The 17,426-nt window shown below is 41.2% G+C and overlaps 1 protein-coding gene across 9 annotated transcripts in view; it reads left to right on the forward strand.

Annotated features, from left to right (window-relative positions):
• Window positions 1-376: 376 nt before the first annotated feature.
• The window catches only part of gpatch8 (G patch domain containing 8), a 28,139-nt gene continuing 11,089 nt past the window's right edge, over window positions 377-17,426 (forward strand). For 2 of the 9 annotated variants that reach the window (XM_034594150.1, XM_034594146.1), the window contains exons 1-5: window positions 628-680; window positions 5,211-5,288; window positions 6,197-6,232; window positions 10,087-10,105; window positions 13,346-13,418. Coding sequence is in view for 4 of the 9 variants with exons in the window: in XM_034594146.1 (XP_034450037.1) it covers window positions 13,412-13,418 (7 nt within the window). In the remaining 5 variants the exon portion in view is untranslated. Of the gene's footprint in view, window positions 681-5,210; window positions 5,289-6,196; window positions 6,233-10,086; window positions 10,106-12,365; window positions 13,419-17,426 lie in introns of those variants that run through there. The other 7 variants (XM_034594149.1, XM_034594152.1, XM_034594153.1 and 4 more) reach the window with 7 other exon arrangements.

A 17,426-nucleotide genomic window follows, 5' to 3' on the forward strand; every position in this document is an offset into this window, starting at 1 on the left:
TTTGTAAAGCAAAGCCATATTGATATGAGTATGTGAACCTGGGCCTCAGGGAAAAGTGATGTGGGTTTGTCCCTATTTTCTTACATTTTATATTAAACATCAAACAACCAGTCTTAACAAAGATTATTACCAAACCTATTAATAATGAACAATGGGCTGATAATAGCAATATAGTTCTCCTATGATGAAACAAGTATTAAAAATGTAAATAATTGCATTAAAGTAGGAGGACAAATTTATGTAATAGTGCAGGAATAATACATTTGTTGACACGTTACTTAACTTTGGGCACGTTTCTATATTAAATCTGTAATTTATCAAGGCACCTCTGCGGGCCCCTTTATGTCAGGGACCAACAGGACACTTGCCTCTGGTAATGTCAGCTACGTCAGTGGAGCAGATCACGTAAACCACAGACATGAAAGCATTAATATGTCTGAGCTGAATTCCCACAGGTGACACTGTAACATCCTGCTGGAGACAGGTTCGTGAAAAGTCAGTTGACTGAATCGGTTGTGAAGTGCGCAGCATCCTCATCATCATCATCTTCATCGCCACCACCACAACCGACACAGCGCTGGTGTGTAGGACGCGGACGGAGCGAGCAGCGGAGAAGCTGCTGCTGTGTTCAGAAAATGGCCGACAGATTTTCTAGGTTCAACGAACAGCGTGATTTCCAGGTAATGTGCGGTGCGACGTCGAGCATGTACACGGCTCCTCGACGCGTCCGGGTGATTCTTCACACGGACTCAGACGTGACCTCAAACGCCGTCGTGCAATTCGGTGTGGATGTCGCTCGCTAGCACCGCAAGCTAACGAAGCTAACGCCAGTGCGCTGCGGCGCTTTTCAATTTAACTGCCCTCACGTCTCCGCTGCGTGGATCATTTCACTCACGCCGCGGGTTATTAACCGTAACATCGGTCCACGTTAACCCGCACACCCATGCGACAGTAAAACACACACCCGAGTCTGATATGCTTGTTAGTGACCTTGGGAAGTCTGGTTATTTATCGACATATGCTAACGATGGATAGCTAGCTAGCAGGTAGCTAACTCGACTGCACGTTGGGTGATTACAGTGCTAGCCAGAAATGGCTGTATCATGTTGACAACTGGGGCACAGCCACTACGGCTAGTTAGCACGTTTAAATGGACACAGTTAGCTTCTAGTGGTCCTTTTTATGTGGTGGTAGGATATCAAAGTACGTCTAATATCTGGGTTAATAACTATAAACGACATTTGAGAAGATGTAATTCAGATATCCAAACACGTTCTACGTCACACATTGCTGTTTGTCTCTCTATTGGTGTCAAACGTGTTTTGCGTTTGCTCTCTCTGTTGTTTCTCTTATGATGTAATACGCCTTAATTTTTTTTTTTTCTATGATGCAAGTGAAATGATAGGTTCCTAATTTTTAATCCTCAAAACAGTAGTCAAGTGCAGCATAAGCCCTGAAAGTGTTTTAGCTGCTCGGATCTACAGCTGTAATGGTCGATCGATCAATCAATTAAGCGAATATCGAACTAGAATATTTTGATGATGAAATGAAAATGTGCTTTTCTAAAAAACTGTTTCACTGGATTCAATTTAAGTGTTTGTCGAACATGATAACATCTTTGGATGTTACACTGTTGGTCACACCAAACAAGACATTTGAATATGTCAACTATAACTGTTGGAATTTTTTACTGCCATGTTGCACCATGTCAAACCTTATGAATAATCATTGATCAAGAAAATGAACGGCGGATTGATTGACAATGTAAATGATTAATAATTGACACCCTTCTCTAACCATTCCACCTGTCACGCTGGCTCCGTCTAATGTACCTTTTAAGGACATGAGAAAACAAAATGCACCATTGAAGCTCTGTGCAAAATGTAGTGCAGACTCAATGTGAAGCTGATATATGGCTTCAGCAGGTTGAGTTAATCAAATCGAGTGGATATCTTGCAAAGTAACGGTTGTTTCTCAGCCCTATTTGTTTCCCTGGACAGTGTTTCACTGTTGAGCTGCGGAGCACTGACAGTAACACAAAGAGGGGGTTTTATTCTAAAAGGACCAACTCTGGAAGACATCCTCTTGAGTTTTTTTTTAGAGTTAAGCTGGTGCTGTATCGTTGCTACTCATTAACTTTAAAATATGTTTGTTGATTTTTTGTCCCACATCCTTTTTAACAATAAAATATTGGCAAGGACCTTTTGATGGACACAATGAACAGGAAGGATGATATAAGTTAGAAAACCCTTTTTCAGTACATATGTTCATCTGTATGTTGTTTTAGGACAGACTTGAATATTGACCATATGCTTTTAAAAGTACTATTCAGTGGATACAAAGAAGGCTTCATGATGTAGGATGCTAACACGGTTATACTATTTTGCTAGCTCTGTCAATAAATATGGCCCTACTGCAAATTCATTACACTATTTTTGGCAAAACACATTATTTACGGTTATGTATTTACAACATGAGTTGAATTTCACAATCCAGCTATGAGCTCTACCACTCTCTTATCTGTGAACTGTGACCACACCCAGTAAAAGTAAAAAAACAACACTACTGGTTAGATGACAAAAGAAACCAAAAACCTATTTGAAATTGGTTATTGGGTCATTTTTCGGTTTGAATCTGAATAATTTCGAAATCCTGCATATGATGTTTTGAAACAGCCATGCATTACCTGGCAACAGTAATATTTATTTTATTCATCCACCTAACAGGATTTGAATTTTTTGGAGCTTCCCACGTTATTAGCTAACACTCCATCTGGCAGCACAAGTGAGTCACGTTGAGTAACAGTTTTACCATCCATGTCTGTATTTGTGATTTATTGTCTTGCTCAGTGACATTTCCGCAGAGTGGATTTAATGCCAATACAGAAAATTGAACCCCAGGAACTTTAGTGGCCCTGTATGACTGCTTTTCCCCAGTGATCTGTGCACAAAATGGAGATATGTTGTATCAACGGTGACGTTCAGGCTGGGTCATACTAAGGGCTCAGATGACTAATTTGAATAAAAAACACAGATAGACATGTCTGTCTCCTTCTGTTTTCCTGTTCCCCTATTTTGATAATAACACCACCTTCTATAATTTATGCCAGCACTTAAAATATGGGCAGTGTTTCTGAACAAAGAAAGTGAAGCTTTGGTTGGGTTTGAACGTTTTTTTGGTTTATAAAACGTGTGGTAGTCGTATGAGATATTTTGGTCACAGATAACAGTGTAGTATAAAAGTTGTACTGAAAATATATTACATTTCCTATATTTGTAGAACTATTACTGTAGCTGTTGGTAAAAATAGTCAACTTATCAGACATGCTGTGAAACTGATGATAAGTTTAGAAATGTGTATAAGGAGCGGTTTGTGTAGTTGTTTTTTCCTCTACGCCCACTGTGTTGGTATCCAGTTAGAACTCAGTATTCTGCTGTTTTGTCAGTGAGGTGAATTGCTGTGTGGTCTGAATGAGTCTGTTGAAGGCAGCTCCAGCACAGTGCAGCTCTGTTTGTGAGATCTGATGTGAAGGCATTCATATGCTCAGTATTCAGAAAGTTGCTCTCTTGACTCCATGGACTAAAGCTCGCTGCCAAGCAACACGGCGTGGGAAACACCCACAGATGGTCTACCTAATATCCATTGCACAACCAGTCCAACAACTCTGTTGATTTACATTGTTGTTGGAGCTTTAGCATGTGGCTAATCTCGAGCTGCAGAAACACACAAGGCAATTTATGAGCAACCAAACAGTTGGCCAGCAGTGGCTCTCTCATTTCCTAATGTGGGGTGGAATGGAGCATCCACTTCATTGCCGTAGCACAAATGGAAATCTACTGTGTTAATGCACAGGGGAGGTCAGAGGGGAGATAATTTCTATGCAGCATAGATGTGGTGTTTCTGTACCAGAGTCGGGGAGATAAGGAGGCGAGCAGCAGAGAGAATAAGACGTCATTGTGAGGGCGACTGGGCTGATAGCACATTTAGTGGTCTAAGCAGAAAGCCAGAAGGAGGACACATGGGAAGGGAGGAGGGGAGCAGGGAGCCATCGATTTGTTCATAAATAAATCCTTTGCTCTACCCCAGCATCTTCTCCTCTTCTAATCCCTGGCTTTAGTCATACTGACGCAGGGTCCTGTTTCATTTGAATTAATGACGGTCAGTTTGGCATCAAATCACATCATTTTTGTGGGCTGATTTGAGCAGTTGCTTATCTCTGCAAAGCCAGTTTCCCAAGAGAATGTGGCGGGTAAAGCCTCCTGCATGGCCCAGCCCTTATAAGCATTGTCTTGTCTATTATCATTTTAAGCTGCATGTTCCATCCCTTAAGGAAACATAAATAAATCTCAATATGTCATAACGATTGTTACATTAGATTAAGCTGCCTACACTTGTGTGATGGCCAGTTGCTACAAGCAGTAATTTAATAATAAAACAGCACAGATGTTTTTTTTAACTTACATTATGGTGCTTTTGTGAATGTCAGGAGAAAACAAGACTTGCATACATGACCTTCATGTCTCCTTTAGTGCATTAGAGAGGAAGCCATCTGTCTCAGAGCAGAAACAGCTCTATAAACACACTTCTTTTATTCAGGGGAGCAAGCCCATTACTCAATCTGTATCCCACCCAGGGCACAGATTTAACCATAAATGCTCAGTTACTACAAGTAAAGTTGTGCTTCAGATTCAGACTCCATACAGCCCGGGGAAGTCTTCCTTCTCTGCCGTCACTGCCAGAATAAATTTGCCAAGAAATAAAGTAACTGAAAAACAAACATGTCAAGTACATTTCCAGTTGTGGCTGTGAAGAAACCAAAACTCTCCCAAACTAAAATTTTATTTATAATATAAATATATGCTTTTTAAAGAATTACAGGAAACTGAATAAAAGGTAATAATATGCAAGAAGGGGAGACATGGTTCCAGTCAGAGTATTGTATATCTGCTGTACATACCTTTTGGAGCTTAGCAGCTATGCTGGATTTTATTAGGATGTTTCTCTACATATTCGGTATATGTTATGATATAATGTTCATTATTATCTTCATATATATAAAAAACTGATTGTCTTGCTTGAAAAATCATTAAGTGATACAGTCATCAGTCATCAAAATAGGTCCTGATTTTGTGTTTGTTGACCTGCCAATCAAACCACACTATCTCCCTGTTTTGATTCTAAAATAAGCTTCGGTGTGATGTGTCCCTCAGGGTGGAAATCACTTTGACCAGTATGAAGAGGGCCAGCTGGAGCTGGAGCAGGCGTCCCTGGACAAGCCCATCGAATCGGTAAGGCTACATCCATCATCCTGAACCATTGGACCAGCTGTGAGAGTGGATATGATTGGTCCAGGGAGGAATAAAAACCACATCTTTTATTTTACTCCATTCATTCTGTCCATGTAGATGCATCCCGTGTTTTCTTGAACACACTTGCCACGTAACCTGTAGAATCACTTGTCTCATGTCTATTAATTCCCTTTTAAAAGTCCCTCCCACTTCCCATGTCCTCTGCCTACTCCATTTCCTGTGTGACAGTTAAAATGATTGTGTATATATGCTAGATCTTACAGTTTTTTTATGTAGAGTTTACAGATATAAAGTTTTATTTTTTATTTTTTTTGTATTAGTCCCATTAGTCATTGTTAGTCATCCTAGCACTGAGATGAGATGACTCTGAAAGCATGAAGTGGATAAAGCACTGTCATTAATGGCTGCCATCTAAATACTGGAGTTGGAACAAACTCAAAAAATCCATATTTGAACAGATTTTATTCTGAATTATTCATACAGTGGCTTTGAGTGAGGTTCGGCATAAGAGCCCTCCAGTTTTGTCCTTCTATGGTATGATCCATTATTGCTCAAATTTTTCAACCAAAGATTCATTCTTAGAAATGCATCATAACCAAGAATAAACACATTTGGATTGGAAGTAATAAAACAGTCCGATTAGGTAGAGTTTACAATGTTAGATCTGTTTTTGCTTCGGCTCAAATATAAAATCCATGCAGTGCTTATTCCACACCATTCCAGCAAACGAGAGCACATATTAGATGGTGTGAATGGCTACATTTGTGTTAGAGTGAGTGTGTGTCTATGTAGCTTTAGAATTCATGTGTTAGTGTATAGTGTTTGTGTCTATAGGACAGTTATCTTATTGTACACAACTTGGGGTGTTCGACATTTCTCTCCTGCAGCGAATCGGCCCCTATTAGCTAAGCAGCAATGACCCGGTTTGTATTTGCACGCTCTGCTTTCTTACTCCTATCTTTAGGGTCCTTGTAACGCTTCTCTTACTATCTTCTCTCTCGCTCTCTCTGTTTCACGACTGTCTCTCTACATCTTTTCTCTCTCTCAAGCTCTTATTTCTCTCTCGCTCCCTCCCTACTACACAGTGATTCGGTGTACAGTACCCTCTGTCATTCTGTGCTGGCATGGTGCTTGTGCAACTGGAACTGCATTTTTCGCTGAAGAGGCACATCAATAATAGCGCAGGCAGCTCTTTTCTTTCTGTCCCTCCCAACTCTCCATCCCCTCTTCTGTCTCTGAAGCACTGTGGTGAGCAGGCCCTAACTCCTTGTACCTCCACAGTGTCGGGTTAACCTCCACAGTGTCGGGTTAACCTTTCCTCAACATCAGTCAGTGTGCTCTGTTAGCCAATTGGATACCATCAGTGACCAGGTTTAGATCCAAATATATAGATCCAGGGTATTGAACATACATGTATAAATAATTTCTTAATAATCGTCTGTCCAGTCAAGGATCAATAAATTATCAATCATTAAAAACTTGCACGAATAAACAATAACTGTCCTTTACATTTTGAGGATTTTCTAGAGATCATTTTAGATGACTCTAAATTTGAATTTCAATGAAAAGAGCTATAGGCTATGAATGAAAACACAGTAACCAACTAGAGATGTTCTCATACCATTATTTTTTTCTTTCCCGATACCGATTCCTGGACTTTGTGTATCGGCCGATACGGAGTACCGATCCGAAACCAGTGCATTTAAACACGTACATAACTATTTTAACAGCAGTATGCTACTAACCCTGTATGAAAGCAATGATTGCTACCATTGTTGTATAGCCTGTCTCCGGTTAAACTCTTTGAAAATCTCTTCTTTTTTTTTTTAAAACAGCTACAAACCAAGAAAGAATGCCATAGAACCTCTGAAAAAATAACACAAATAAATAAATCTAAGAATACAAATAAATTACTTTAAATAGCTGTAAAAGTAAAGTCTTAAATACGATGCACATCACCATTTTATTTCTGGGACTTTCCAGCATGAAATATAGCTGAATTGCTGACATTTTATTTAACGCTTCACTACCGGAAAGCACTCCTCCTTTGCTGCTCTAAAGGCAGTACTTTCCCATTGCAGTACAGTGCAACTGCTGTTTTGGAGCGATGAAATTATTTCCGGTAAAAGAAAATGTCAATTTATCTGGATGAAACTTGTATACTCTAAAGATGTGGTATCGAATCTGTACATAGATTTGTGTATTCACTGTTGCCTGACCAGCATCCTCCGCAGTATCGGAGGCATTTCCAAAGCTGGTATCAGAACATCTCTATTAAAAACCCTGTATATTGTTAAGTTTTGAATTTTTGCAGCACAACAATTGGGAATTCAGTCAGCCTTGCTGACCATGGTCATTTTCCTATTTCTTACAGATATATGCTTTTCTTTTTTTCTATTTTACCCCAAGATCATATCTGTAGCCTGAACATGTGTTTTTCATTGCTAGAATCCAGTGAACCAAGAGCATTAAAATTTTATATCCTGGTCGAGTTTGAGGTATGACTCACATGCACACAAACCTCCAGCCTTGAGTGGGTGGTGGAGAGGGAGAAGAGAAAGGTAGAGAGGTGGCCTGCTCACCCGGCTTGAGTTGCTCTTTAACTCCTGCGCTATTATTTGTGGAGGGGCGCTGAGGGCCACGCTACAGCATCACACAGTTATTCACCCATCCGTGGGGGAAAAACGGCCAAATCAGAGGTCCTGTCACCTGTAACTTAAATACAGATAGTAATGTCTGCACACCTGATGTTTCCCCTTGGAAAGCGGAATTTTTATCCACAGGCAACTAAATGTGAAAATTTGCCACAAATTATCATTATTGATTTTGGTGAATGCGACACATTCTGTCAGATAGAGGTGAATTATGGATATAATCATATCACTAGAAACACAGGACTGTATCTGCCACCTTAGTGTGACCCCTAAGGTGGTAGGACTTGTTGCAGTTGTTCACAAGCAACACATCTTGGAGCTGCTGGTAAATGCTTTTGCCCGGCTTCTCGGAGCCCCTCCCCTGCCAATTATTGTGTGTGATCTATAGGCAGCTAGAGGTCTGTGGTACTTTATTGGGATCTTTTTTCTCTTTCTCTCTTCCCCCTTTTGGTCTTTGCTCTTTCTCTCTAACATTGTTTTTGCATTGCATGTTTTAACTTGGTAGCATTCAGTACTATTTCCTCTCAACACTCTTGTCCTAAATCACTACTACAGTTTTCCCTTCCCAAAGTCATTCCTCCCACGTCTCCTGCCCCCCTTCAAGTCCCCCAAACCCCCGCCCCTCCTCCTCCCTCCCCTTCCCTGACCCCGTCTCAGAGCGATATGCAGCGGGCAGCCTCAGAGCCACAGAACGCACACATACACAAATCTAACAAAGGTGTATACAGGCCACAGGAAGATTCATTTTTTGGTAGGTTCATCCAAGTTGTGGTAATTACTATTTCTCTCTTATACAGTTAGCGAGGCCAAAAAGGTCTTGTTTATCTTTAAGTGTATTGGCTGTTACTACATCATGAAGTGTGTAGGCTTTTGCATGATAGCCAGACCACATTTGACACAGCTGTTAACTGTTAGACTTCTGTCAGCTATTAGTTTAAAAGAAGAACACATGGAAAAGGTCAAACCATCTTGTAAAGGCTTGACCTCTGGATTAAGCACCAGTCTTCATCCAGTGAGCAGCTGGGGTGACAGGTTCAAGGTCATTGTTCAGGACGCTCAAATAAAAACACTAAACAAACCCCAAAAAATAACCTCAAGCATTTGTCTGTAAACCAGTCTGATTGGCTTTTAAATTCAGTAAAAACACTAGTACCACTGTCTCTCTTTAAAGAAACAGGACACCCCTCAAACTTGGGCTATTGCTGTCTTTACTTAACTTTGCCAAGCTATCGCTTGAGAATTGGGTCTTCAGATTTATGAGGTAAGTATGATCTTTAAATTATGTGTAAAATTGACATTAATCCAACTTAAATGCCTCTGTCATTTTACCCACCACTGAGGTCAATCTTTAATCCCCTCACAGGGAAGTAGGAGCTTTCTGTTTTAGAAGTTTGCCATCTGCAAAGAGACAATTGTTTTCATTTAGTCACACCTACAGTGGATGAGACAGTACAGGAATGTACAACACCAGGGACCTCCATGAGTTTATGAGGAGCAGCGGACAGCAGAGCCTGTCCACGACCAGCTCACGCCAGAAGACATTCCTCAGGGACACGAGAAAGGATGATGAGTAACTGCAGCGGTCCACTTCTTGCAAGACAGATCCCTAAAGAGTCTGTCTCAGTCTTTGCTTTTTTGAAAATCTCATATCTGTTTCAGCGCAACCATCAAGAACAAATACAAAAAAGGTCTGGTTTAGGGTAGTTTAGATTTAGAAAGCTGAACCAGAGAAATTTCACACACAAATGCCCTTACTTTACACATATAAATGGCTCTATACTCTGAGGTCTCTAGGTGGGGTCCCCTGCATATCGCTTCTTTTACCCATATCTTTTACAATGCACTGTGCCTATGAAGGCACAATGCACACTTTAAAAACACCTCCTCTTATAGATCTCGTTTGTTTGGATAACATTTTCTATTTTTTTCTTTCTCCTGTATTAACTCTCCATTGGTGGATTTATTGACATGCCTACATTTTCTGTTTGTATACAGTATTATGTTTGTTTAAAAGCAGAGAGAGAGATTTGCATTTTTAAGCAATAGAGAAGCTAGCAAAATTGCAGTTCAAAGCGTTTGGCCGGTTTCTTACGTTGTGTCACGTGTGACTGTTTTTTTGACAGCCCAGTATTTTAAAGCCAGGTTCGTATGGAAATGCCTTCACTCCACTTGCACTGCTGTTGGACTCGCCGTCGTTGCTTTCATCCGTCTGTCTGTCAATTCTTTTGGTGCACTCATCTGTTGTTCAACATGCAGTCTGCGCCACATCTCCGCCCCCTGACCTTTCCTGAGCCCTTTTTGGTCTAATCTATTTATTAGCGTTAGCAGTTGCGACTCGTGCCTCATCCAACCTGCCCTTCCTGTTTTGATACTCTTTTTTTAATCTATGTGATAAAATAGATAACATGTGAGATATTTGGAAGAAGAAACATGTTAAATTTAAGATGGGGATAATATTCTGAGCTTGCAGAGGCTCAGCTTTCACCAATTATTGTGAAGAGGCTGAGCAAGACTACGACTCAGGGTGCATTTTATTTCCCTCCTTGCTCCAAGCTTCATACACCAGCCAACCCTACAAATTAATATAAATGTTCATGTGCAGTGTTGTTGCACCATAATCCTGCAGTAAGGGACAGAGGCATGCCCAATGTCGGTGGGAGGGGAGGCATTCACTGCAGCAAATTCTGCAGTGTTTCTCCACAACGAAGTCAGGGTACATTTTGTCCACCAGTCAGGGGAAAACACACTTAACCAGCCACAGTCTCTTAATTCTGTTCATCTTATGACATGACCAGAAACCGACAGGCAGGGACAAGTTATGGAGTGATAGCATGATAGTGTAGCCTTCTGTGTCCTAGTTATGGGCTGAGACAGGCTGGCTGTCTCTAGGTCTCTGCCCACCATGTCAGCCCCAGCACAGATCCCTCTCTTATCTCGTCCCGCAGAGGAAAGGATCTGACAGCCGCACAGCAAACAGTCATGAACTGGAGGGGAAAAAATACCAAACCCTAACAGAAACAGGAAGTGAGTCAGTGTAGTCATTCTCTAGGGTATTAGAGGCAAGCATCAGCTAGATGTTTTGAACCTATTCATTCGAGGCATCATGGTAAAGAATTGCTATTTCATGGTTGTTAAAACTGACATGTTATTTTTCTACCAAAAATCTTGTATATAATAAGTCAAAGGAAGGCAACAGTTTCCTCTGAAACGCCAAAGATTAAATCAGACATCCCATTTGAGACCTTGTGGGCGGAGATGCAGTGTGTGCTGTGTGTGTGACAACCACTCCCCTTCACATGCACTAACCCATTCAAGCCCAGCTCACCTCCACCATCCTAGAAACTTACCTTCACTATGGCTCAGCCTGCTCTGTTCTGCCCCATTTCCTGACCTCTTTTGTCAAAGAGAACTAATTGAGCCCCGTTGAGCCATCACCTTCCTCTCTGTGCCTGATCCACCTGAGACTAACTAAGTTGTTTGGTTAGTTTGTTTTATCCATCCACCATCCCCAGCCCGCCCCACCCCTCTGTATGTGTACCATTCACAGTGCTCTACTAACACCGACGATGCTTTTTGTTAAAACTCTTTTAACAAAAAGCTGCATGCTGTTTTTTTTTCTTCTGTTTTGTTCCAACCCCCTCACTTTCTGTTTGTGAAAGTTGATGTCAATCTCTTTGTGATTATAAATATCCTTTTTGTTTGGTTTGTATGTTTTTTGTAGAATGCAGCACTCTGGTGAATGTTAGCCAAGCTTGGAATAGTTATAATCACAACAGAAAAAACACTGCTTATTAAGAAATCTCATTGTTTCCTGTTTATTTGTGCTTGAGGATGTACTGTAGTGTGTAGTGGTGGGACGGTCTTGCATTTCACTTAATGTTTTTTCTTATTTTCTTGCTGACCCACACTAGTGATATAACAGTCTCAGACATGCACATTGGGCCCCACAGTGTGCTAGGAATTCCTGTTGTGGATGTTCCAACACCCAAGCCTCTCTGATTCGTTATCAGTTGCCTGGTCTTGTCCTCATTGATAGTGTAAAGTTTGTCCTAACAATCATTAGTATTGTCAGTAAATCAGAACATCAGTGCAGTTGCACACTTTTCTGGGTCCTCTAAAGAGCTTGATTTAAAGCTACTGTGAGTGTGCTGCAATTTGTAAAAGCTGTCTAGTCTTTAAAATAGAGATATTCTGACACCATTTCCCATCCAAATACCAATTCTGACTATCTGGTGATACAGAGTAACAATAAGACACCATTGTATTTACAAAAAACTTACATAATACATACATATATATACATATACACCATAACATGTTAAATAGAAAATGGTAAATAGAAAATCTTGAAGCATTTCCGATGCTGGCTTCAGATTATCTCTACTTTAAAGTATTTTCTCTTGGCTATAGGAATGATATCTTTGTGAATGGTCAAATTAGAAGCTTGCTAACGACATATGTTCTTGATAAGACCGTGTGAACAGGTTTGGGAACAGAATATTGATAACAGACCAGAGACGCTGGAGGTGTCCCAGAACATGCACAGCATCTATCTCTAGTACATCTAATGGGGTTACATGCTCACAATGTCTCCCTAACTTCACCTGCACACCCACATATCCCCCTCACACGTGCATATTCTATCCACCCTGGGCCTTGTAATGGTAATCCAAGGCCCACTAGCTCCACGTCTGTCTCTTCCTCTTGCTGTATTGTTTTTTGTGACAGCTGCATACGTTTCATGGTGCTCCCCTTGTCATGGTTGCAGAATCACAGCAAGCTTGGAATTTCTGGTCTTTGTTTTTGTTAATGCAAGATTTCCATACCTGTTTTGTGTCACTTTTCTTTGTGTACTAAGATCTTGCTCTGTAGTGGTTCATATATGTATGCGTGTGATACATATATTACCCTCTCCTTCCTCCTCCTCTTAACTTCTCAGCTAGTGAATGTGACTTGATGTTTTATCTTTATCATCCCCAAATATAACAGAAATGCTCCCACCCAACTCCTTTGCCTTTAAAAAGATTTTCAATTAACTGTACTTCCACGGTACTTCCTGTAGTTTACAGGCCACACATAGCCTCATGTATTTATCATAGTGGAAAAACTACTCTTCCTCTCAGTTCCCCCCCTCTTATCTCCCTCCCCCACCCACCCCCAACTACCACTCCTTGTGCTGGAAGACACTGATGTTACACGCTGTAGGTGATGTGGATGATGATAATGGTGATGGTGGTGGTGGTTGTGCTGATGATGATAGCGTGATCTGAGTGTTTTATTTTGTTTTGTGTGTGTGTGTGTTTTTGACCCGTGCCCACGGGGAAAAGCTCATCTTATTATTGGAATATTTTTGGTTTTTTTCTCCTCTGTTCTCTCTGCTAGGATAACATCGGACACCGGCTGCTTCAGAAACATGGCTGGAAGTTGGGGCAAGGACTTGGCAAAAGCATGCAGGGTAAGAAATCACTCTTCTGCACACCTATTTTCAAAGTATGCTGGTGGTACTGGGCCACTATGTTATGCCATTTTCTCCCCCCCTCATATTTCCAGGGTTTGTTTTGTACTAGCAACTTTTCTTTTCTTTTTCACATCCTTCCTCTGACCTCTTCCTTTGTGTCTGTTACTGGGTAAAATGGATTATTATTTAAACAAACGTCATTTCAGTTGTTTCTGTTCTGCTCTCGTGCTGCTGTTTTGGAGCTCTGGATGCTTATAAAGGAATAAGCATGAGAAATGGGACCCTGGGGATTGGGAAATGGAAGCAAAGTGTTTATTTATCTTCCTGTCATGCACTCAGCTTTCAGCAATTTAGACTATGGTGTGTTTTTTTCACTTCTAAATTACAGAATAGTTGTTTAACCAATTTGCTTTGAGAAACAGTGGTTCTGAACTTAAAATCTGCTGTTGTGCTAGTTTGTTTTCTGGTCTCTTACCTTCTCCAGAAATAGAAAGCTGCTTTAAAGCCATTTACTCATTGGAGGTAACTGTGATTGAATGGCCGAGTTGATATTTAGTCGCTGTAAGAGGAATCAGGCTCAACAGAGCTTAGTGTGTGGGTTAGTCTTGGCTAACGTTAGCACCTCATTAGCTCAACCCTGTTGCGCTCATAGGCTCATTGGCTCATTGGCTCACAGGCAGTGGTGCAGAGGCCTAGCATGTTTCCACTGAGCTACCTCCTGTATGTTCACTCACTTTCCTCATCTATATCTTCATTCTCTGTCTTTCTAACTTTTTTTAACGCGCCCTCATAGCCTCACCCTTGCCTGTACTCCAGGCTCTAGAGAGGATGATGTATAGCATTGTCAGTGAGTGATATCATCTCTGACAAGCTCATGAATCCTTGCAGTCTGCTCTGAAGCTTGTTTTTCCACATAATTTCTGGCATTTAGTCTTGTCTACCTCATCCAGCATGTCCTTCTCTGTCTTCTTGGTCCAACCCATTTTAACAGCAGATTCACCAGTTCGATTTATATAACTCTTACGCATTTGTCTCTGACCTCTTCTTCTCTCATGGTGGCGCATTTGCAACTCCTACCCAGTGCATTGTTCTCCATGTAAACCCAGCAGTGACAGCTGTGCTCAATATCATCATTTTAATGAGAAACAACCACTCAATCTGGAGTTTCCAGTACACACCCAAACTGTGGTCATAGCCTTACACTTTAACACATAGGAGCCTGTGCAGAACTAGCAAAATAAGTACGTCATTAAAATTCACATCATAAATTAAATATGCTGAGATATGTGTTCAGACTTGTGCTGTCTAACTGGATTTGTTAGCCGCATTAGAAATATTATGGAAATTACCTCTTTCAAGTCGATGCCTTCTGTGTGTCTATGGTTCTGGGAATGAGAATTAAAATTTTCACAATAGTCTGACAACAGACAATTCTTGATTGTTCGCTGGACTCTAGGGTTGGGAATCTCAAGGCACCTCACGATTCGATTTTGATTCAGAGGGCTACAATTAGGTTATAAAACGATTATCGATGCATTAAAGAATTTTATTCCTATACACTCTGTGACTACTAGAGGTGTTCATCTTCACTAGCCTCATGATTTGTGCTTTAAAAAAAGTATTTTAGACTGTTACAAGTGTGCTGTAATCTACAAACAAGGTTTTCAATTAAAATATCAGACTACAGTCAACAGTCGGCCTATAACAGTGGTCAGTGCTCTCCACATTGATTTGACATTCATTTAGTTTACACTTGTGTGCTACATCTTTAGTCTTTATTGTATCAGGTTTGCCCCTTCTGGGGTCCCTTGGCAGCATCGAGGCACATTACTCCGCTGGTCAACAAGAGATTCTGCTCCTCTGGCCTTTTTCGAATCACTCGCACTTAGAGCTGATCTTTATAAAAACCTGCTCAATTAATATTTATGTTCCTGGATACACAGGGCGTCGCTTCTTCTGCAACAAAGATTGTGGTTAAAAATGATGCAGCGGTGGGACATCGCTAAAAGAATTTACGTAAGAGAAAATATGAATTGATTATGTTCTGTCTCTGCATCGATTTAGAGTCGTGCATGTCCGCATTGCGATGCATCGAAAAATCTATTAATTTGCCCACCTCTACTAGTCTATATTGCAACATACAATAATATAGATGGTCTTTCAGAGCAGGTGGTCCTAATATCTCCTTAATTTAACAGATAAATCTGCACGGTTTTGTTTTACTGTGGTCTGAGTAAATGGTGAATTGTAAAATCTGATTTATTTACCACAGTTTGGACGTGGTCGTTCAGTTGGGCATTGCTGTAAACTGCTCGTATCTGTACTCGTATGTGAACTCCACATTTAGACACTAAAATGTTGATTATGTATTGGTGAGCTTCCAGAGACACACAGATCCGATGACTGGCTGTTAAACTGTGTCGTTGCTGCTCCAGCACCTCTCCCTCATGTGCATATATGGCCTTGCTTCCTTGTGTCATCTCCGAGGTATTCTCAGCTTGACTGTGGCCAGGGACCAGAGTAGACCAGGAAGCTGCTTCATTCTGGGCAGTGTGCATGGAGGCTAACAACACTGCAGAAATTTCTGAGCGTAGCATTCAGTGTCCATCGTTGTTTATTTCCATGTGGCCTTGGACAGCTGAATAGCTATCTGTTTGATGTGATAAGAATGTGTGCTTTGTGTGGCTGAGAGAACAAGTTGCAGGAGCTGACTGTGCTTGTTTTTGCCGCTGGCACCACTGACGTGGTTATATAAGCATCCTGCTTTGTGGGCAGATGAGACTGCGGCAAAGTGTCCAGTTGTTGTGTAGGAATTAATGACCCGGTGTTGGAACCCACTATCTCTGTTCAGATTTACTAAGGAGTCGGCTTATAGCACAGTTGCACCCTTATATCTCACTACGTCTGCTGGATAATAATTATTATCTTACTCTCCTTTCCTGTCCTCTTTCCAGAAGAGAAGGTTTTTGAAATCTGAAGTGAAAGCATTGTGTCCCCTTTTTAAGTTTTTCACTGTATTGACTTTGTTCTTATTCTTCTTTTGTCCTTTTTGCCCCTTTTTTAGGTAAGGTTTGTTGGATCCCCTCTGTATGTCATGTGTGTGTGCGAGTGTGGGTGTGTTTTCTTTCTCCCACTCTGCCGTTGACCTCAATGTAACACCCTTTTACAGTGTACTGTAGGCTAATGGCCTCTGTCAGCTTCTTCCTCTTTGCTGCATAATCACTAAACCTTTATTTCAATCTGCTCGAGAGTAAAATGCTTCGATTTAAACCAAGAACAAAAATCTCTTTTGAATCGAGGTAGATGTAGGAAGCCATGATTCCATCAAATCCCTTTAGAATCATCATCTCCACGTATTTTAGATTTGTTTTTCCTCTTTGAGTTTCCGTGGCTGCTGTCGGGTATCTGATTGGCTGTAACCACGGCTCAGACTTTGAATGGCTTGCAGAGTAGACACGTTTTCCCCCGTCTGCTTGTTTGCCTGTTTCTACCTCCAAACCTGTTAAACTTGTGTGAATGTGTGTGGTCATTATGTGGGACTGAGACACATGTGTGTTTGTGGATGTGTGTGTCTGTTACTGACCGGGCCATAGAGTCAACTTACAGGGAAAACCTCACCACCCTTCTACACCCGAAGTCTCTGTCCCCATGGTTACACTCCCATCCTCCCCCTGTTTATTTGCTCCTCCTGCACAGCATGTTTGTCCCAGAGGTGCACAATTGCCTGCCCCAGACTGTCACTCACCTGGGTCTTTAAGCAGTGGTGGAGGTAACGCACTGAACTCCCACTTTCACAGTCCAAACGGCTGCACAGTTCACATTTTTAAGTGTACTTTGGTTAAAAATTGCAATGCAGAACCTGCTCTAAGCACTGCTTAAAGCCTTGCTGGCTACTTCCTCAGATACATTTTATGTGTGTGTTATATGTCCACTTTTTGTGGGGTTAAGCACATCCCCAAACAAGCTTTGTGGCTTTAGGCTAGGGAGGAAATGAAGGAATCTCAG

The sequence above is a fragment of the Hippoglossus hippoglossus genome, chromosome 8, assembly GCF_009819705.1.
Source record: "Hippoglossus hippoglossus isolate fHipHip1 chromosome 8, fHipHip1.pri, whole genome shotgun sequence".
Classification (NCBI taxonomy): Eukaryota; Metazoa; Chordata; class Actinopteri; order Pleuronectiformes; family Pleuronectidae; genus Hippoglossus; species Hippoglossus hippoglossus.